General features: G+C 33.6%; 2 protein-coding genes across 3 annotated transcripts; one reads left to right on the forward strand and one right to left on the reverse strand.

Moving 5' to 3' along the window:
* Positions 1-1,669: 1,669 nt before the first annotated feature.
* On the reverse strand, positions 1,670-11,826 carry LOC137808787 (BAG-associated GRAM protein 1). The gene is made up of 18 exons (XM_068610064.1): positions 11,391-11,826; positions 10,641-10,691; positions 10,415-10,512; positions 9,781-9,856; positions 8,156-8,284; positions 7,998-8,044; positions 7,530-7,653; positions 7,334-7,450; positions 6,894-6,923; positions 6,715-6,814; positions 6,142-6,248; positions 5,289-5,432; positions 5,102-5,206; positions 4,146-4,292; positions 3,863-3,916; positions 2,935-2,998; positions 2,020-2,081; positions 1,670-1,915 (listed from the first exon to the last, which is right to left on the reverse strand). The coding sequence occupies exons 1-18, from the start codon at positions 11,577-11,579 to the stop codon at positions 1,799-1,801; spliced, it is 1,761 nt and encodes a 586-aa protein (XP_068466165.1). The 5' UTR covers positions 11,580-11,826; the 3' UTR covers positions 1,670-1,798.
* Positions 11,827-17,041: 5,215 nt separating this feature from the next.
* LOC137808788 (uncharacterized) lies at positions 17,042-22,092 on the forward strand. 2 transcript variants are annotated; one of them, XM_068610065.1, is made up of 6 exons: positions 17,042-17,229; positions 17,842-18,278; positions 18,848-19,158; positions 19,270-19,323; positions 19,608-20,083; positions 21,586-22,092. In XM_068610065.1, the coding sequence occupies exons 2-6, from the start codon at positions 17,983-17,985 to the stop codon at positions 21,853-21,855; spliced, it is 1,407 nt and encodes a 468-aa protein (XP_068466166.1). In that variant the 5' UTR covers positions 17,042-17,229; positions 17,842-17,982; the 3' UTR covers positions 21,856-22,092. The 2 variants fall into 2 exon arrangements, with proteins under 2 accessions (XP_068466166.1, XP_068466167.1); XM_068610066.1 differs by having other exon boundaries at positions 17,124-17,229; positions 17,919-18,278.
* The last annotated feature ends 230 nt before the right edge of the window (positions 22,093-22,322 follow it).

A 22,322-nucleotide genomic window follows, 5' to 3' on the forward strand; every position in this document is an offset into this window, starting at 1 on the left:
TAGTAGTAATCCAAAGAACTATAAAGAAATTTTCATTTTTCTCAAAAGTGCTTGAATAAGAAAAAAAAAAAACACCAATATCCCATGTCTGAAATTTTCCAACAGAGTTTCACAAGGAAAAAAAATCTTTTTGCATTCGTAATATGCATATACTTATATGTTAGTTATGCGTGTTATATAATAAAAAAACAAAGAAAAATTGACAATATTACACAAATAAATTAAATCCTAATCTTTAGGTTGCCAAAAAATATTAACTTTCTAGGGTAAGAGACCTCAACCTAAATACGACAATTTTGAGATTTCGAAAAATGATGGAGTAGGGGAAGAGAAGAATAATGGTGTGATTGGCTTGTAAACTTTATAAACCTCCACTAGCCAGTTGCTCACTCTATTATTTACACATGTCACATAACTGATATACATAAAAATTCTTTATAAATCTCTACTTTTCTTGAATGGAAAATTATATAGTAGTAATCCAAAGAAATATAAAGAAATTTTCATTTTCCACAAAAGTCTACCGATAAGAAAAATAAAAAAACACCAAAATCCCCCTTTGAAATTTTCCAACAGAGATACACAAGAAAAAAAATCCTTTTGCATTCATAATATACATATACATATATGTTTGTTATGCGTGTTACATAATAAAAAAACAAATAAAAAGGTGACAATATATTGCACAGATAAATAAAATCGTAATCTTTAGGTTGCCAAAAAATATTAACTTTTTAGGGTTATTGCAGGGCTTGAAGAGACCTCAACCTAAATAAAATGCATAGGACAATTTTGAGATTCCAAAAAATGATGGAGTAGAGGAGGAAGAAGAATGGTAGGGTGTTTGGTATGTAAACTTCATAAACCTCACTAGTCAGTTGCTCCCTCTATTATTTACGCATGTCGCATAACTGTTATACAAGAAAATTCTTTATAATCTTTACTTTTCTTGAATGGAAAATTATATAGTAATCCAAAGAACTATAAAAAAAATTCATTTTTCACAAAAGTTTTTGAATAAGAAAAATAAAAAAACACCAATATTCCCTAAAATTTTCCAACAGACGTACACAAGAAAAAAAAATCCTTTTGCATTCATAATATACATATACATATCCTTTTGCATTCATAATATACAGTACACGATTTGTTATGCGTGTTATATATTCAAAAACAAATAAAAAAGTGACAATATTACATTGATAAATGAAATCGTAATCTTTAGGTTTTCAAAAAATATTAACTTAAGGGCCAAAGAGACCTCAACCTAAATAAAATGCATAGAAAAATTTTGAAATTTCAAAAAATGATGGAGTAGAGGAGGAAGAAGAATGATGGGATGATTGACATGTAAACTTCATAAACCTCACTAGCCATTGCTCACTCCATTATTTACAAGAAAATTCTTTATAAATCTTTACTTTTCTTAAATGCAAAATTATATAGTAGTAATCCAAAAACTCTAAAAAAGAAATCATTTTCCACAAAAGTGTTTCGATAAGAAAAATAAAAAAACACCGATAAAAGAAATCCTTTTGCATTCATATTATACATATACATGTATGTTAGTTATGCGTGTTACATGATAAAAGAAAAAAAAAGTGACAATATTGCACAGATAAGGTTGCCAAAAAAATATTAGCCCCCCTTTGAAATTTTCCAACAGAGATACACAAGAAAAAAAAAATCCTTTTGCATTCATATTATACATATACATGTATGTTAGTTATGCGTGTTACATGATAAAAGACAAAAAAAAAAGTGACAATATTGCACAGATAAGGTTGCCAAAAAAATATTAGCTTTCCAAGACACCAGCTGGGGCCGAAGAGACCTCAACATTCTCGCCATCAGAAGTATTTGATTTTATAAACGATCGAGCAACATCTAACATGACCTCAACTTCTTTCTTGTACTACATTGTTAAACAAGAATTATTTTTATTAATTAAAAGCTGTTAATACCTGCAGCTTGGAACTATTATATATGAAAAACTGTATCTACAAAACATCTACCAACCTCATTGACTGCCCCTGACTTTATTTTGGATTGCATAACACACCATTTCTTGAAATGTGCACCTACAAAGAAAGAAGGAAATGACTCGGGTTTAATTTTTTACTTTGATATTTCCCTAATCATTTTCGTATTGGCTTCCCTTGAAGTCCTGGAATGGAATTTTAGCTTGTGCCTGATTCTAACATGCTTGTCATAGAATTTGTATGCGGTTCTCAAAGCCATATAGTGGCAGAACAATCAATCCCAAACTCACTCTAGTTTGGTAGTGGGATGGCCAATATTATAGTCTAGACTAGATGCAAGTTAAACAATTTATGTTACCCAAATATATAGATGCTAAAAAAGGTCGGTCTTAAATTAAACACAAATTAACAGGAGAAGTTAAGTGGATGATTCTGTGACTGCGCAGGATGTGAAGGATCATTAATGAAACCAATAAAAATCAAAACAGAACAGAACAGAAAGGTTGAACAGGTACAGCAGAGACACGCTCAACAACAAAAAATGAAAAAAAAGAGTGGAAGAGTCAGCAAAGGAACAGGAATATCAGTGGAAGTACAGACATTTCTCCATTCAGAAGACTTACAAGAAAACTGAGTAGAGGACTTGCAGAAAAATAAACAGACAGAATATGTGGGTAAATTAGAGAAATGGGTGTGCTGGAAATGCTGGCTACCAGCGTGTTCTGTGTGAATAAAGCTTAGCTGAGAAAATGGTTTCAAACCATTCAGGGTGTTCTCACAAAAGAGAAGGGGAAAAATCATGGAAATAACCCAAAAGAACAAATATCATGGGTTTTCATAGTCAGTAACTTTTTGTGGTTGGTGATTACCAGAAGACTGCATCATCAATGACACTTAAATGGGGAATAAGATGTAAATGGAACAATATTCAGGAGTTTCAACCAAAACTTACCCACTTTTATGTCCAGAGTACATGAGCTTTCATTAATTGTCTCCAAGCTCCATTTACAGTGTACCTAATGGACCAAGAACATAAACCATCTTTATCAGAAAATTATAATATAATTATTAGAAACAATATGCTGGGAGACAAACATATCAGAGATTCATGAAGGGGACAATTATTGGTATGTTACTATTCTATTTAAATATTTCATACCTTAGTTAAAAACTTTAGTCCTTCCAATTATCAGAGTTTAGCATCTAGGCTTTTAAAACAGGTATTTGAAGGTTAGAACTCGTTCTTCCTCCCTTTTGATAGGAAAGTCACAAATGAACATCTGATGATAATAAGAGTTTTTACATCAATATTTAAAAGTGCCAACTATCCTTCCCTTTCTGATTGGCATTTCTTTAGTTGTTTCGTGGGTTGCAGCTTCGCACTATTCTAAATGTGCTAAGCATATGTGTATGCGTGCCTTAAGAGGGTAAGTTAATAGATTAATTCCAGTATTACATTCAAATATATGTAGAATTTCATGGCTAAATTCAATGTTAGTCAAAATCACTTTTGCAATAAGGATTTTATTAAACGAATTATTAATAAAGAACTTGAAAAGTATGTGTCTGGCCCTTTCTTGTTCCTTCCTCCGTCATACCATCAAGTTTAAAGATTAAATTTACAACAATCAGTAGAATATGGTTTACGAGCAATACAGACTCTTAAATGCCAGAGCATCATATTCTTCCATTCAGGCAATAGGGAATTTTCTTAACTACACTTATCATATGTGAATCAGCCTCCATTAAACTAATGAATAATAAAAATATGTTTAGAAATGTAATGATTCAAATCGGATCACAAGAACAAAAGTACATTGAAAGAAGTACGTACAGAAAACAGATTAGTATCCAAATAAGATATCCGAAGTATACCCTACCTCAAAATAAGATCCAAATGGAACATCATGTGCCTGCTGCACGGTCTCAAACACCTAAAAGAAGTCACAAAAGCATCCCAATAGTTACTTTGAAAACACACCAAAGAAAATTTTGTTTCTTCTTTTGGAACAGAGGTTGGTAGAAAAAGGAAACATAAGTTGCAAAAGCAAATGAAGTTAACTAGACCACACACAAAAAAAGCTATCAACACTAAAAAACATAATCATTTATATTCTCCTTTGATATTTCATAATATCTAGTGAATAAAAGCACCAGTCTAACCAGGTTTTTCTTGTCTGGTGATAGAACATGATGTTGCCACTCTGTCATGGCTGTATCTGGAGGGCACATAGGGCTGTTACACAGTGATCTGAAGGTTATCTCTCGTACTTGACCATCATATTCATCTGCTACATGCCACTGGCCCATCTGTAAATAGCATAACCAGAGAAAACCACCACCTTAAGACCCAAAGTCACTTGGCTATCAGAAATTTAACTACATGACAAACAAACAAATATAAAGTTGTACTTTCTTTATTTTCAATTAAAGAAAAATCTATAAAGGAAAAAGGAGAGAAGGGTCCTACAAGGGTGAGAAAGCATAAACTCCAATAAGATCTATAATTCATTTGCAAATGATTGATAGAGTAACCAACAGTATGAGAACTCCTACAAGTGAGACTACCGTTTATGAATGATATATTTTAATTGAGGAATGAAGGGAAGAGTTAAATCTAAACCTGAGCTTTCGAGAAAAACATTGATATCAAGGGAATTTCTTTTGAGTATATGAGTAGAGAGAGTATATGCATTTCAATTTTAGGGAGAAAGGTAGCTCTAGTAATTGGAGAGCCCAAAACATTATAAACCACATTACTATACATTATAACTTCGAATTTTCTTTATGTTCAAGGGTTCCCTGTGAACCTGAATCTGGGTAACACTACTCTTTGACATAACCACAACAAGATCGTATGAGAATGTCCAACACAAGAAATGTATCTTAATTTGAACAATATTTCATTGTGCATCTAGATTTGCTTTCAGCATTAGCCAATACCAGTTCTTCAAATTTTAGAAAAAAAACAAGTTAGCTTGCACAATAATTAATAGCAGTTTCTGGAGATACATAAATAAGTAAGCTTTTTATTATTTCACATTTGATTTCCATCATAACCCCACGTGAGAAATTGATAGCTTTCATAAGGAATCACAATAGCAATGAAGAAAATTTACCGCAAGATTAGTGTCCTTTCGTACTGAACGATATTTGCTAGTAAAATTTGAACCATCATTTAACAATAAGTTAAAAAACTGCTCAGCTGTGCAGGGAAAAAGCTCCTGTAGAAGAATCACTAGTTACATACAAATAATTAAGCTGATAGTTAAACTCATGAAGATAAAAGATGAAAACAATGCCTACATTGTATATACCAACTAAAGCCTCTTCTTTGATAAAATGTGGAAGTTTTCCAGTTTTTGACATGCTTTCTATAGGAGCCTTATCCAGCAGCTTATTTCCTCTTACGGAACTGCTATGTGCACGCTGCTCTGACTCTGCATTTTCCTATATAATGATAAACAAGAACACTTAATTGCTTGAACCTGTCCTCTATTCATCCAAAAATTTCAGGATAAAAAGTAATATAAAATTGAAAGGAAAAAGAACAAATAACTGCACATCTACTTCTATTTGCACAGGACTAAACACATTTCATCATGGGTAACATCTCATCTGCAGACATCACCCTTGGGTTTATTAAATCAAATGATCAATTGGAAAATGTCCTCTGTAAACCAACCCCATTGAGAGTTCCTTGAATTAGTTATATACATAGCAAGAATTCAAACTTAAGGGGGTTTGGAGATTAAGTAAAATTTATAAATAGGGATATTACGAGATATGCACTGCATGTAATTATGTCAATTAGGATAACCTTTATTCATTGTATTTATGACTTGTTATAAATAAGAGCCTTTCGGGCATAGTTTTTCTATCTCAACACATATATCAGATTCATAACATGTTCCCAAAATAAAAGGCATAAAGATTCTATAACTAGTCAATGTGATGGGTACACTAAACAACGGTTTAGGGAAAAAGCAACAGCATAGATTGTCATCAAAATATATTGAAACTCTGGTTTTAACCTCAAATGGGAACCCATCATTTTAGAGGAGTCAAACTCCTATGTTTGAATCTCTTAAAGATTTTACAATAAGAAGCAACTTATTCAAAACCAACAAAACCAAATTGACTAGGTAAAAGATGTAACCTTCTTCTCAGCTTCCAACATTTCATAGAAATTCTTTGCTGCACGCTGGAGATTTCTGAATGCATGATTCCTGTTCCAAAAGGATGCGAACATATATCTGACTCTACCTGAAATAATAAAGAAAATGCAGACCTAATCAAATTATCTAACAAAGGCCATCGGTGATAATATGCAGTGCTCACTTTTATTCACTAAAGAAAACCATCAACAGTAGTTTTTTAAAAGAAATAACATCAAAATTCAGAATAACATTACAAACAATATCCAGCAATATAGTAATATCTCAGTGTCTATGAAAAAATGAAAGACAGTCAGCAATAAAGGAAAATCCCCAGGCAACAAATGATATTGCTATGATACATATAGAGAATGTGTAGAACCATAGTATACCAAGTGGATGTAATCCCTTGAGCTTAATTGGATTGACTTATTTTTAAGACATATGAACAAGCTAAACTTAATTGGATTTATTTATTCATGAAAAATCAGGAAAAGCATTGAATTGAATCACAAATTAAAAACAAAATTCCTCCAAGAAAATAAAGAACTAAGTGTTTCGAACAAATTACTAACCATCAGGGCTTCCCAAAGGAGGGACGCCATGTCCACCAGCACCCATGCGAAGAATAATTGTTATAGCAGGATTAATAAATGCATGTTGACTCCTTCGAATCTTAAGAAAAAGTAGAATAGTTACACCAGATGAAAGTTTTAATTTGACTGAAATATTTAGTGAGAATTAGAGATCATACCTCATCTATATCTTCAAATGGAATAAGCACCTATCAAATATTCCAAGAAATTACTATTATAACCAAAATTAGAAAAACACACTAAAAATACAAAAAAAAAACCCAAAGAATCACAACAAATAACAGATTGACAGTGTCGATAAGTAAGAAAGGGCTTTTTCCCAACAGTAGTATATATTAATAATACAGTTTCATCAAAAATAAAGGTCCAGGAAAAACCAGATGACTATTAATACAACTGTTCCTCAAAACAAGAAATTTCACATGAAATCTAAACTACTCTTCAACTCACATTTTTAACAACATCATTAAACATTATCAGAAAATCATAAAACCAAACTAGCCAACATGAGTGATGTATCAACAACCTCAGACAAGAAGCAATATAGTATGCTATAGTGTCACAACTCAAACTTGACAAAACAGAACTATAGTCTTACCTTCATTTGCTTTGAGAACACATTGGAGTGAAAACAAATGTGCCAAGCTGAGACATACATACGACCATGGTACAAGAATGACCTCTCAAGTGCACAAGAATAACTATGATCAACAACCTGAAAAATATGCTTCATTTGTCAGATCAACAAAATTCCATATTAGTAATTGTTAACGAGCAAAAAAGTTGTCAGTAACCTCGTCTGGATGAAGAGAAAATATTGTCTGAAGAGGCCCTGGCTTTTGATGGACTACAGTGGGGCCCTGTCTTTCCAAGGGCGGGATCCTTCTTCGAGGGTTGGCTCCTCCATAGCCACTTACCCTATAAGAGCAATTATTAACATAAGAAAGAGACCAACAAATGATGATGATGATAATAATACTTAAGATGAATACAAAAGAATAGAGGATGAATGATTCTCCTCTCTTAGGTTCTCATATTAATAATGACATTGGTAGTTCAGATACAATAATAAGAGGGAAGAGAAAAGAATAAGAAAGGTCATATCTAGAAACTAGGTACAGCACACAGCATCATCATTTCGTTTCAATAATGCCTATTTAAGATGACCTATTCTAACAAAAATAATATAACACCCAAAGTATATAGCACCAACATAAATTATATAATACATACTTTTTTTTAAATAATACCAAAAGGCTCACCTGGAAACATTTCCAGATAGTTTTATTGTTCTTATATGAAGACAAACCTGCCATGCAGTTACATGTTAATAATCATACTTTTGAGACAAAAAAGTATTAGAACCAAAATCCAAATAAAACCTTTAAAACCAAACATAATTCTTCTGACAGGGTGTTACCTGCCCTGATGGACTATCCAAAGTATGCCACACTGCACCGGTCTGACCTTCACTTTCAACCGGAACAGTCACTGAACCAAGAACAGCACTTTTCCAAATTATATCCCAATCATAAATTGTGACATTGATCTGCTACGTCAGCAGGGAAAGAAGTCAGTTTCACGAAAACCTACATAACAGATATAATCTGTCAAATAAGAAGCTTGTCTGACATAAAGCAAGAAATATGCTGGCACTCCTTCATAGATATCAATCTCAGAACATGCTAAAAAAAATATGTTTGATCACTATAATTAGCTTCAAAATGTTACATTTGCATAGCAATATTTATTTTCATTATTCTTCTTATCAGTTTTCTTTGTCTGAGTTTAGAAAAGAAAATGTATTTCTACACGAAACCCTCAAATTTGGAGTAAGCTTATTTTTGGTCCTTTAGATTTAAAATTAATCATGTTACTTCCAGTAATTAGAAAAACGCTTGTTTTAGTCTCTCTGTCAAACATTTCACTTACATGGCTGATGGATCACACAAGTCATTGACATGACAAATCTTGCATTCTTATCATCAAACGCCATACCACATTTACTGTCCTTTCAAAGTATTAATTTTGATGACATTTAGGTAGACTGTGGGCAGAAGGACTAAAATATTTTTTTTCTTAATTACAAAGACTAAAAAGATCAGTTGGAGCAAGATCATATTTAGCCCAAATTAAATGCCTAAAAACTTATTTAAGCTTTAAATTTATTTGAAAACGCATAACTAGAATCCAATAAGTACAATATTATTAATTACAAACAACAACAACAATGAACTCTTTGTAGGTGGCATTGGCTGCATGGATCAAATGACACTATTATGTGCTATCAAAATCATGACAATTTGACAATACCAAACCATGTAAGTCAACATACTTCTAATGGTTTCGCATGAAGTTTTCTTGGTTTCCCCCTAACTCTGATTTTATATATTGAACTAATGTTAGGAACCAAGAATTGAAAAAAGAAAAAAAAAATATTTTTATTGAGAAGAATGAAAAGAACAAGAAATAGGACAGCACTCTCTCTCCTCCAAGAGTTTCCCCTTCACAAAGAGCTAATGCTTAGTCTACAAAATGAACACTCATCCCCTCTCCTGTCCTTATATCCTAACAAACTATCCTCCTCCATCTAATCTACTCTTTCCTTGTTTTATTAGGGATTCTACAGGTCTTTACCACATATGCCCAGACAACCTAAGATGAGACTGCACTGTCTTCTCAAGAATAGTTGTTACCCCAAATTTCTCTTTAATGCATCATTCCTGACACATCTTTTTTATTAATTACAGTGGCGATAAAATAGTGGCATTTCATTGTAGTGAACAGATTACATTGCCCATGAGATAAAATCCACTCATATATCAAAACAATTACATAGAAGCATTATCCACTGTAAAAAATATATACTATTACATTAAACGTAAATTTGTCCTCTAAGAACATCAATCAAGGTAAAAAAGAAACAGAGAGAAAATAATACTAAGCAGGTTCTAAGAAGAAAAGTTTAAAATTAAAAAAAAATCGTGAATAGATGATAATTACTCCAATTCAACACATATGTTGTATAGATGATAAGCCAGATACCTGAACAGGAAGTTCATCAACAGAAAAATTGAACTCCTCGCCCCACATTGGATTTCTTGAACCAGGGACCATGGAACTGCATCAGCACACCAGGGCCAATGAACAATGTTGAGCAAAAATGTTGCTTTTGAGAATATATACAGAGTGTGATTATCCTATCCGTATGTCACACTTCCAACAGACTCTGACAGTGCACATTCCTTATTTTCTTGTCATTATATGGTCAATTCAGATAGTACATATATTCCCTTTAAAGTAATTATGACACAATACATATACATACATACATAAATATATATATATATATATTATATATTTATGCATGCAATCAAATAGACATATGGGTGCAGTACACTTATTCCCAAGCATCACAGTATTATTCCTCCTAATTAATCCTAAACTTACAAAGGCAAAGTACAAATAAGATTAGCAACAAACTAAATGTCTCAACAAAGGAAAGTAGGAGAACTAAGGCTGATTTACAGTAGAGAGCTCTAAGCTAAAAGGTCAATGGCTCCACCTGGAATGATCCTCTACCCCTTTCCCCCCTCCCAAGACACAACTTTTCTCTTCACCACAATTTTTTTGGAGAGATAAATTCAAATAAAGGAGGGAAATAACTAGATCAACTAACCTGAATCGCTTTTCATTGCCACATGTGATGATAGCATAAGGATCCGATGTGCCATTTAAGTTTGCACCAACAAGATTCTTAGCAGCCAACAGTTCTAACTTCAAAGAGAATTTGAAAACAGATCCACATATCATCAATAAATTCCAGCATATATATACTGCAAGAAAAGTTGCCTTCTTCCATTGGGAAGGAGGTCCGACTATACATTGCTAGAAAACCTAATTACCTTGAGCAGGTACGCTGAACTGCCTTGAGAATCAACTTTAGGCTGCCCTATCTACAAAAATAAGTGCAGAAGTGCATGTCAACAAGTTAAAAATTACCCTACAAAGCAACTATCAGGAAAATCTAGAGCCACTAAGTTATAAACCCAAACAGTATTTTTGTTCTTGACACAAACGCAAAATAACTAGTGATTACTCCTAGCAGAGATAAAACTGAATGACAACCAAGTTCAAAATTACTCCATGAAGTAACTAACAAAAAAGTTAAGCCACTAAGTTAACAGCATTTCCATTCTTGACGAGCCACGTATGCAAACGAACTAGTGAACACAATTTACAATCCTAACAAACGCGTAGTAGAGACAAAACTGAACGTCAACAAGTTAAAAATTTCTCCGTGAAGCAACTATCACGAGAATTTCGAGCCACTACCAGTACTTCCATTCTTGACAAACAAGAAACGAACTAGTGATCACAATTCACAATTATAACGAACTGAACACAATTGAATCCACGCAACTGCTCCAATTCAGGGAAACTAATCAATTGCACTAAAACCATAAAAAGATAAAAGAAAATCGAAAATAGAATGCAAGATCATTCTAAAGAACAAAACACAAGTGATCGTCAGAAAAGATTAAAAAAAGAATCTCCAAAATCCTTCCGTGATTTAGAAACAACACAATAGAAACATTAACGAAGCATTGGAAGCGAGGAAGTAACCGAAGAACTCAGAAAACAACGAAAATAACCGTGTCGTCGGCGATGTCGACGGCGGGGGAATTGTCGGGAAGCGACGGATCGTTATTGAAGTGTTCGGTTCGGGCGGCGAAGAAGCGATAGGCGAGTACAACGAAGACGGAGGCAGCGACGGTAACTTTGATCTCCCATAGAGAGGGAAGGAGAAAGGCGAAGAGCGCGGAATGAACGGTGCAGTTCATGGCGATGGCCTGAAGTGGCAACCTAAACAGAGAGAGTAACTGACGAATCAAAACCAGAGCGGTGAAAGAGTTGTTCTAGGGTTTAGGGAATGTTGTGAAGCCATGACATTAAGAAGAAGAAGGATGAAAGAACAAAGAGAGTCAAAGTTGGACCGTTGGAAGGAAAGAAAGAGAGTGCGGAAGTGTCAAACAACTGCACTCTTCTTCTTGCCTTTTTTTTTTTTTTTCTTGCCTGAATGAACTAAACGGCAAGATAACATAAAAAAATTGGGATTTAGACTTTTAGACACCCGATAATTATTCCTTTTAGCAGTGAATCATAATTTTATGCCACGAAAATAGTGCTTTATGTCACGAAAATAGTGTATCTTTTTTTAATCTTGGATGTCATGCTTGTAATTCATTAACTCAAATTAAAACATAAATAAATAATACTATATGGAACTAATTATGATAATATATACAATTGTGTGAACTTTCACGTGAATGAATAAAAAATATTATAATTTGGATTTAAGAGAAAAGTACATTTCTAAAATTATTTTTTAGTCATTTACTATTAATTAAATTAATAAATATGAATTATGATAGTATATAACTTTTTCCAAGTGTTTTACCCTCTTTTTGTTATTTCTTTCTTTTTCATCTTCTTTAAACTAAAGTAGACTTTCACGGAAACTTGTAGTATTGGATGCAATATTATCAAAATCAATCCAATTATTGAATCAATTAAGATAATAAGTCAATGGTGGAACCCATAGACTGTTAAATCGACTGATCTGGTATATATTAAATATATATATATATATATATTTACTAAGTTTTATATATCTATATACCAATATTTCAAACAAATAAGTTTTAGAATAACATAAATATTACAATAATTATATAATATTGGTAAAGACATAGATATTGTGGCATTTATGTGTTCACGGTCATAAAAATAATTAACATACTTATTTATACCATTATATAAAAATATTTTTTAAATAACTACTTTTTTTAATTCAAATAAATAATCACAACAAAAAAAATCATACAAAAAAAAATTACCTGCAATAAAATAAAAAAATTATTTATCTATCTATATCTATGTATAAAGGAGATTTTCTATTATAACCATTTTTTTTACATAAATTTTTTTCGATTCTACCACAATTTAATATATTTTATTTTATTAATACAATAAAGTATTTAGTCATTTCATATGAATTATTTAAAAACTAAAATTATTTTTTAATTTTTTAAATTGATATTAATGTACAATTTTTATATAATTATTCACTCTTCCCTTCTTATTTTAAGACAATAAAGAGAGCATACTCTCACACATTTCCCCACCAAATTGCACGTATAAACTAAAATAATCTTCACTTCCAATCACTATCTGCACTCCATTTTTTACTTTTCAATTTCGACTCATCCAAAAAAAATTGTATTGTTACATTTTTATTATCGTGAAAATTGAGTAAAAGAAAAAAATGTGAATACACAGGCGCAATTTAAACTATTTATCTTTTAATAAAAAAGATAATTACATATCAATTTTTTGTTATAATGTGTAACATCTCCTTAATATAATGTGTAACATCTTCTTATATATGTTCTCATACATTAAGCTATTTGGATGATTTGATTTAGTTACAAAGATGAAAGTATTACTCAATACCATTCAACTTCTAAGATCAATAATAGTGATTCTTCACCCATTAAGCTTTAGGTGCAACATTAAATCAAGGAACTTAAATAACATGCATTTATAAATAGAAAAACACATAAATGTTGCATTGTTTTCAATCCCAACAAGAAGAATTTAGCTACTCATGTTAATATTTCCAAGAAAACTCAAGATTGAATAACTTGCAAATAATGACATGTGGCTTTAGATGATATGCTTCAACTCTCGGCCTTTTTTTTCTTCACCTCGTCAAAACCTACCTTCTTTGAACCAAGCCTTTTTATTTATAGTGTTTAGTTGAATTTACATCTGATAAACTCAACAAATTTGGCTTCAAAACTTTTCTTTGCTCAAGCTTCATGGCCTTCGCTCTGATGGAAAAAACGCACGCGAAAGCAACACACATAATCATGAATCAACTACAAAAAATAAACAACGCAGGATTTAACGTGGTTCGGTCATCAACTGCAACCTACATCCACACGGGCAACTATTATGTTTTATTTTTGTTCTGTTGCACACCAATTACAAGTACAATGATCTTTTTAAATAGAGATTATAAAGGGGACACAATGATTAAGCACACTCACTAAACATGGTGTTTAGTCAGCCCAACCCAATTTGTCTTAGCTTCATACCCAACACTCCCACTTGAAGCCACGGAACAATGTTCACCTGCGCTTCAACTGTGTACATGTACTTCTGTAATCTGTCGACGAAACTCAATGTTATACCTCTAGTTGCCACCAGCCTTCTTAATCCTTTTGAAGACTTTGTTAAAACTCCCCTGAGTTTCAACACGTCAGTCATGACTGAAACTGCCACTGAACCGTTCTCTGTTCCTATCGGCTCCCACTTGCAAGAACTATCGAATCCTGAAACAACCTGAGAACAAACACTCTCCATATTCAACAAGAAATTGTTTGGAGAAGTTTCAACAATTGGAATATTAGTTCTCCTAACCCACTGTCGTCTAGGAACCTCAACTGAAGCACGACCCGTGCTCCCACTACCATAAGTACCTCTGACGAGTCTACCTGAACCTTTCCATGCTCGTTCATCATGAATCTGACTTGTGGTTATGATTTTCTCTCTTGTAAAGATAACCCTCTTCTGCCCACGAGATTCTGTGAACCAGACTTTGTTTATCTTTCAAACTGGGACAACGGTCACACCTTCATACGGTAATCCGGTCATATACAACAAACCTCTCTTTCTTCCGCGGGTCATGACAAGATTTCCCTTGATGACATTCCACTGTTGCTTTCCGAACTTCACATCATGTCCTTGTTCGTCCAACTGCCTAACAGAAATCAAACTTTTCGTTAAGCTTAAAACAACTCTGACATCCTTCAAAGTCCAGAAACCGACTGGCGTCTTCAACACTATGTCACTCATACCCGTAACATCAAGAGTTTTGTTGTCCGCTAGCTCTGCACCACCACCGTCGCTGGTCACCGCCGTCGCATTGCACTTCGTGCCATCTCAGACCAACACACCTATAGAACACACACACAACCCTAGCTTTGGGACGCCGCTGCAGCCGCAATTTTTATGTCTCGTCAATTAATTTCTGTTGATCGGATATCTAGTATGCAAACAAACCAAGCTCTGATACCACTTGATGGAAAAAATGCACGCGGAAGCAACACACATAATCACGAATCAACTGAAGAAAATAAACAACACAGGATTTAACATGGTTCGGTCGCCAACTGCAACCTACATCCACACGGACAACTATTAGGTTTTATTTCTGTCTCGTTGCACACCAATTACAAGTACAATGATATCTTTAAATAGAAATTGTAAAGGAGACACAATGATTAAGCGCACTCACTAAACATGGTGTATAGTCAGCCCAACCTAATTGGTTTTTGCTTCATACCCAACATGCTTAACAACACATTCTTAGGCTTGAGCTCTTTTTTGGCCCAAATCCGCTCAATGTTATGTGCTTGCGCTCAACAGATGGTCTTAATTTTCATAGTTATGACTTTGTTGCTATGTTTCCTCTATCTCGTGCAAGATTTCAATAATTTCAACATAAGATCATTCAATGCATCAAAGTAATCATTATAAGTGAGAAGAAGTATTTTTTAAGACTAAATATTCTCTATTATGTCCAATTTAGATATCTAAACTAATGTAATATCTAAGACTATTTACACCTATAAAAAAAATACATGGAGGGACATCTCCATGTCATTTAAGATTTAAAGAAAGATAAAATAATATAGATATAACCTTATATACATAGATTAATGTCATGTCGATGTTTGTATTAAAGCGTTTTAATGCATCATTACTCTTCACCAAAATTCTTGAGAAAATAAAGAGCACCAACACATAATTTTTTTCAAACTTTACACCTTAGAAATGAATTTTGTAATTCAACCAAACAACAATGGAGAAATAACAATCTTGCTTTAGTTAATGGGTAACCTAAAACTCTAATGCAAAAGCAATTTATAATAGCAGCTAGATCGATAAAGCATAAAGATCTCAAACCATGAAGAAGAAGAGAAATTCATAAATTAGTGACAAAAGCATGGGATATTGCAAAGGCAATTTGGTTTCAACATGGAATAGTATAATACATAATTATGACAAACTTTGTTTTGAAAGTCACTATTATTCGACTCGATTTCTCCTTTCAACCAATGATTACCATTCATAATCTATTTATTTACTATGACGAATAAAATCCATGCTTCAAATCGAAAGACTCACCTAAGAATAAAGAAGGATACATGTATAAATGTTTGAACTTTGCAACTATGCATGTTATCTTTCAAAAGTTTATGAATAATTAGATTTTTTCCTCCTTATTTGTTGTTCATTCTCTTTGTTTTTTTTCTTCTTTTTCATGGGTTCTTATTCTCTTATACGTGCTTTAGACTTGTTCCTTCTTTTGCCATCTTCAATCAGTTACATGATTTCGGTATTTACCATATATAGAAGAAAAAGATAAAAAGAAAACATAGAAAATACTAATGATGTAAATTTTAGTTTTTTAGGATTTCAAAAAAAAAAAAATGATAGATTGTATGATAAATGTGTTTTCATTCTCCTTTTCATCATTTATATCCAAAAAATGTGTTATCTATTTCTTTTTCAAATTCAAAATTTTTCAATTAAAATTAGTATTTGTCAAATTTATTATATTTTAATATTTAAAAAAAAATATGTACAAAATAAGGAAATCATCTCTATATTGTTATAAATTCTATCATCTTAATATCAATAAAATATATATTTTTTCATATCCATGACATCTTCATAAATGTTACGGTTCTTGGGTAGCATTTTTGAAGAAAAACACTCTTTCTTACTACTTGTGAGTAACTTAAGAGTATGAGTTTTTAGTCATCCTCTTTCATCTCAAAATTCTAACATTCCATATTTTTTAATTATCCTTGATTTTCCACTTCCTCTTTGTTTTCAAGGAGAATGCAGTTGTTTTTCTTATTTAAAACGATTTTTAAAAAATAAAATATCAACATGGAGTGTAACTTAATTTTTTATGAATAAGAATGTAAAATAATTTAATTTTGCACCGTCAATATTTATATTAATTTTTTTTTTTAGTTTTAAAGTCTTATTTTAAGATCCAATAAATCTAAAAAAACTTAAAAAGAAACTGAAATCTGAAATTAATCTATACCCAAAGAAAGCTAACACAAGGCGAAAGATTTGCGAAATTAATGAGCGAAAGAGTGAAAGATTCAGAAAAAAAAAGTAAAGTTGAAGAAGAGGGTGGTAATAAAAGCGTGCAAATGTTAGGGTAGTGGCGGACACGTGTGAAGACAAGGAACGGCAAGTTCCAATATATAAATAGCGGCAACCTGCGTTTCCTTTCCACTCTTCCTAGGTTTATAACGTTAACTGCTGCTGCTGCCACTACTCACTCTGTTCTTGCTCCTCACGCCGCCAACTCGCCATTGTCAATCTCTCTTCACTCTCTCGGTACTTTCTCTCACCCTCTCTTTCACCTTTTACACTCTCTCTCACCACATGCACGTCCACTTTCGCCTCTTCAACTTCCATTCCACCTTCATTTTTAGACACTTTCGTTACTTTTCCCGTTACGCTGCTGTTGTTCCACTTCTACTCAACGTGTTTATGAGTTCATGTCTGCGGTTTTTCCGAGTCTCTGTTTGTGTTGCAATTACCGATCCTTCGTTTTTTTCGATTACGGTGTGCATTGAGTTAATTGTGTGTAGTGAATGGTGGTGTGATTTTAGATGTTGGTACGAGGTACTGAAATTTATGGTTAGTTTTTTTGTGTCGTTGAAGTTTGGAGTATTTTGCACCCTTGATCACTTTTCGGTTTGCTCTGTTTTATTTACAGAGGGCCGAAAATGGATTTAAAGTTTCAAATGGAATTTGAAAGTTACAATTTTGTGTGTGCGCGCGGGTGTGATGCTTATTTAAATACAAGATCTTTTGAAATAATTTTTTATTTAAAAAGTGCTTATTTTGTTATTTTCTGTATATCAATTTCAGAAGTACATGTAATGGGTTGATTTTCTATTCGTTGAATTTGCTCATGTATCTGAACACTCTGAACCTGACCAGGAAAACTTTAAATGGAGCTAAGTTTGTGAAAAACAACCTGATGTCCCTACTCACCCATTCCTTCTCTGTAATTATAGAAAGAGCGAATCAAAATTCACTTTATAAGTTGCAAAGAAGGTGCAATATAAGGGTTTGAGTAACATGGGTCACTGTGAGAAACCCCTCATTAAGGTGGAGCCCTTTCTAGATGAACAAATTAATAGTACAAAAGTCTTTGAGGACACAGAAGTCGATATAGTGAGTTGGGCAAACAAGGGTGATTTTGCATCCAACAAAAGTGAGGACCCTGATGCAACTGACTATTCAAGTTCGTTTGCTGACACTACGTCTGGTGCTGAAAATGGTTCTAGATTGAGTGATGCTGAAGTGGAGTCTGAGTTCTTGGGTGATAGTGGTGGCTTAACAGACGCTTTTGATGGTTCTGCATTTCCAATGAGGTGACTTTTCTTCCAAATCAGTAAATATTGAATTCATTTTCTTGGAAATAAGATTGGTACCAATATCTAAAGAACCCAGATCAGGTCATATAAATTGTTGAAAATTGATTAAAGTTACATGTAAAATTCATAGTATGAACTCAATGTTCAAATTAGATAGTGGGTGTTTAGCAATTATAAATCTTAATATATCTGCATACTACTTTAGTAATGATTATTAAAAGAGCGTTAGTGTAAGTTTAAAGGTTCCAGTTGTTTATTGTATGTTGGTTTGATGTTCCAGTAAGAACATAGGTTATTTCCCCACTTTGCCTCTATGAAACTCCATAGATATTAAATGCACTTCAATTTATGTTATTAAATTCAGATAATTGTTTATCTAATATAGTTATAGCATCCAGTGAAGATTGGCATTGAAAAACCTATCACCTGTTTGTATGGTCTGTCATCATTAATGTTAATTAGTAATTGGGTGTGGGAGTGTGGTATACCACTCTACATGGTTATTTGGTGTTTATTGCATGGACGTTTTTTGTTTGACACATTACGTTTTTGTGGTGTAACTGTAGGAAGAGGAAGTTGACAGATCACTGGAGGAACTTTATAAGACCTCTAACATGGCGATGCAAATGGACAGAACTAAGAATTAAAGAAATTGACTCACTAGCATTAAAATATAGTAAAGAGCTTGCAGAATATGACAAGGGTAAACATACAACACCTGATCAATTTTCCATAGAAGAGTTTGGTTCAAAGTCATTGCCATTTTTGGGTGAACAACGTAGAAATAAGGCCAACAAGAGAAGAAAAAGGAAGAAAATTGAAGACACAACCGAAATTGGATCATATACATCACATCATTATATTTTCTCCTATCTTGGTACAACTCATTTATCTTGATACCTAACTTTCTTATGTTTTCATGGGTTATACCAATCACTTGTCCATGGTTTAGAGATAAGTGTGACTCTTTGCTTTACTTACATTGTAGAGAGTAAGAAGTCTGATCATGATGGTGGTTTGGCTGATGATTTTGGCAATCCAGGTTAGAAATTTGCTTCTGTAATGATACCTAATGTCTGGCTGCTGTCCAATGTTAAATCAGTGATGTCTTTAGCATCTGTTGCTTTCTTTTCCCATAAGATATAAGGATACAACAGAAAAAAACTGTTTTATTCAACACAATTTGCTTGTCAGTGGTTGTGCGTAGAATCATCTTTCATTGTTTTGACTATTGGCAGTTTTAGTCTACCTGTCATTTGCCTCATAATCACATTTTGAGTTGCATCTGATTCACGACTAATGCTTTTATACTCTCTTTTGGTATAGTGATCATAGAGCCACATGCTGATTCAACAGACAGGTTTGGCATCGGGGAAGTTCAACCTTTCTTGGATTTCAGTGAAACTGATGCTTCATTAGAGCAGCTCCTTTGGGCAATAGACAATCTACATGCTAGGGTCCACAAGCTGAAGGGTGATGTTGATGCAATAATGTCCAAAAATGCATCAAAGTTTTCTTCATCAGAAAATTTGAGCCTTCTTCCTCATGGTGATGTGCAGACTAGCTCTGCCCAAAGCCCTACAATCTCTGCAGGGAATGGAGATGCGGCGTCTGTCGGGGTTATTTATAATTCAATTCAGAATGGAGTTGACTTTGATATTGGAGATTTTGTTATGCATAGTGTTGTTTCAAGTTACGGAGAAGTTCCAATGGTTCCTGATATAATTGAGAGTACCGTCGGCTTATTATCTGCTGCTGATGTCACCTTTCGTTCAGCCTTGGCTGGGGACTCGTGTGAAGATGTAAGTTTCCTCAACCTATGTAAACATAGTTTTAGTTCTTCCAATAATTATGCCAATTCCTTCCCAAATGATACCTATAAAAGTGTTGTATATAAAATTCAATAGATAAAATTTTATTTTCATCTTTTTGTGTCCACTAATATGTATTGTTCATTTGCTAAATTTTCTGTGATTTATTCCTCACGGTTTCTGTTAGAATGTTGTAGATACATTAGCATCCTGTAAGTAACGTTCATATTAGGATCAATTAGATTGATTCTATATTAATGCTATCAGCTTAAAATAAGGTCTCTGAATATTTTGTTACCATGTTTCCTAAAATTCAAATACCTTCGTTGTGGTCTCAGCACCCAAAATTCATCATATGCCTCAAGGTTTCTCTCTTCTAGATGATTGAGTTTGCCAATCGCTGCATCCTTTGAGCACTTTTTCCTCTTCGGTAGTTGCTGGGTCCTTTGAGCATTTTTGTTCTTCGGCAGCTGCCACACCCTCTAAGCCTCTTAGTTCTTCGATAGTCACCCCATCCTTCAAGCAATTTTGCTCTCTAGCAACTGCCATGGTCTTCGAGCCTCTATGTTCTATGGCAACCACCATTCACACCGAGCCTCTGTGCTCTCTGGCAGCTGCCACTCTCGAGAGTCTCTTTGCTCTTTGGTAGCTGCTGCGTCCTTTGAGAAGTTTGCTCTCCGGCATGCTCTTTTGAGCATTTGTTGCTCTCTAACAGGGTGCTCTTTGAGTAGGCTTTCCTCTCTCTAGCAGTTATTGCACTCTCTCAGTATTTTTTGTTCTCCAATAGCTGTCGGGGCTATCCGAGTATACTTTTTTTGCTCTCTGATAACTGTTGTGTCCTGTGAGCATTTTTGGTCCTTGGCAGCCACTGTGTCTTTTTGACCATTTTTGCTCTTTGACAACCATTGCACCCTCTGAGCCCTTGTGCTCTTTAGCAGCCACCCCACCCTCTAAGCATGCTCTTTGATAACCATGTGCTCTTCGCTACCGCACGTCCTCTTAGAATTATGCTCTTTGGCAGTTGCTGTGCTTTCTAAGCATATTTGCAAATTGAGTTCTTTTTGCTTTTTGGTAGTTGTTGTGTCTCTGAACACAACAACTATTTCTCTCTCCGGTAGCCACTGTGCTTTCCAGGCACACTTTGCTCTTCCGGGAGAGTCACCATGTTCTCCAAGCATTATTTTTGCTTTGTACTATTAGTCGATTATTTGAACATTTTTTGGTCTCTATTAGTTGTGCCCTTGGAACATTTTTGCATATTAACTACACGAGTAACAAACTTAGTGCATATGACCTAGATGCTCCAGCTTTAGAAGGAGTGTTAGAATTCTTCAGATTTTTGTATGTTTTTTCTCCATAAATTGAATAGTTCCAATGTGTTTACAAGATGGACTTCATCACATGTCTTCTTAGTTTCTCTCTTCTCAACAGTGTTGATGATGTATGTAGTAAACAATCCAACATATAATGTTTTTTGACATGTTTGGTCGCAGATGGTGGACAATGTCTTGATACATGAAGTAGCAGAAACAGTTCAGAACTGGGAGAAAGGTGAAGGGGAAGAAAATGTGAATGTTGTGTCTATCCCCATGTCAGATATTAATACAGCAACAAACAGTAGAGTGGCTCAAGAGCAATCAAGCCTAAAGCCCTGTATGTATAGCGATGTGAACATCCCCAAGAACAAAAGAAAACGTGGGGAGCGCAAAGCGTGTTCAGGTGGTTGGAGCAAGAAATGCTCAGGGGAATCTGAGAATCACTGAACATGACTTCTCAATCTCAAGTGGCTACATCATTTATAGCCATTTTCTCTCCCTCATAACTTCACAAATGTTACACTTAATAGGTCATACGGTGAATATCTATTATAGAGTCATTTCTGGTGAAGAAGGAACTAGTTCAATTCTGATTTTATACTTCACGCCCATTTTCAACCTGGGTTTGGATTTTTAGATCCTCATCAGTATATGAAAGAAAATTCAATTTAGTTTTTACATCAACATTTGCTTTTAATTTGATTCAAGGGGAGTCATTGTCAACGGAATCTCATTCTCACAAAGTGTATAAAATTTATTTGAAGTCTAATTCAATTCTACTTACTAAGGTGAGCTGCATAAATTTCATATTAAACTGAAATATATAAAATTGTTTCGTGCTGGTTTGAGAGATAAGAATGAAAGAAAAGAAGAGATGATGAAAAAAGAAAGCAGAGATTGCACGTGAATATGCC

The sequence above is a fragment of the Phaseolus vulgaris genome, chromosome 3 (genome assembly GCF_000499845.2).
Source record: "Phaseolus vulgaris cultivar G19833 chromosome 3, P. vulgaris v2.0, whole genome shotgun sequence".
Lineage (NCBI taxonomy): Eukaryota > Viridiplantae > Streptophyta > Magnoliopsida > Fabales > Fabaceae > Phaseolus > Phaseolus vulgaris.

What these genes read in the sequence shown, in the direction of transcription:
- LOC137808787 (XM_068610064.1), bottom strand. Translation starts at nt 11,579, where the DNA reads ATGAACTGCACCGTTCATTCCGCGCTCTTCGCCTTTCTCCTTCCCTCT. An exon ending in TCGACATCGCCGACGACACG is followed by an intron (nt 10,692 to 11,390) that starts GTTATTTTCGTT and finishes TTATTTTTGTAG; the next exon opens with ATAGGGCAGCCTAAAGTTGA. An exon ending in TGTTCTCAAAGCAAATGAAG is followed by an intron (nt 6,924 to 7,333) that starts GTAAGACTATAG and finishes AATATTTGATAG; the next exon opens with GTGCTTATTCCATTTGAAGA.
- LOC137808788 (XM_068610065.1), top strand. Translation starts at nt 17,983, where the DNA reads ATGGGTCACTGTGAGAAACCCCTCATTAAGGTGGAGCCCTTTCTAGAT. An exon ending in GGTTCTGCATTTCCAATGAG is followed by an intron (nt 18,279 to 18,847) that starts GTGACTTTTCTT and finishes GTGTAACTGTAG; the next exon opens with GAAGAGGAAGTTGACAGATC. An exon ending in CTGGGGACTCGTGTGAAGAT is followed by an intron (nt 20,084 to 21,585) that starts GTAAGTTTCCTC and finishes GTTTGGTCGCAG; the next exon opens with ATGGTGGACAATGTCTTGAT.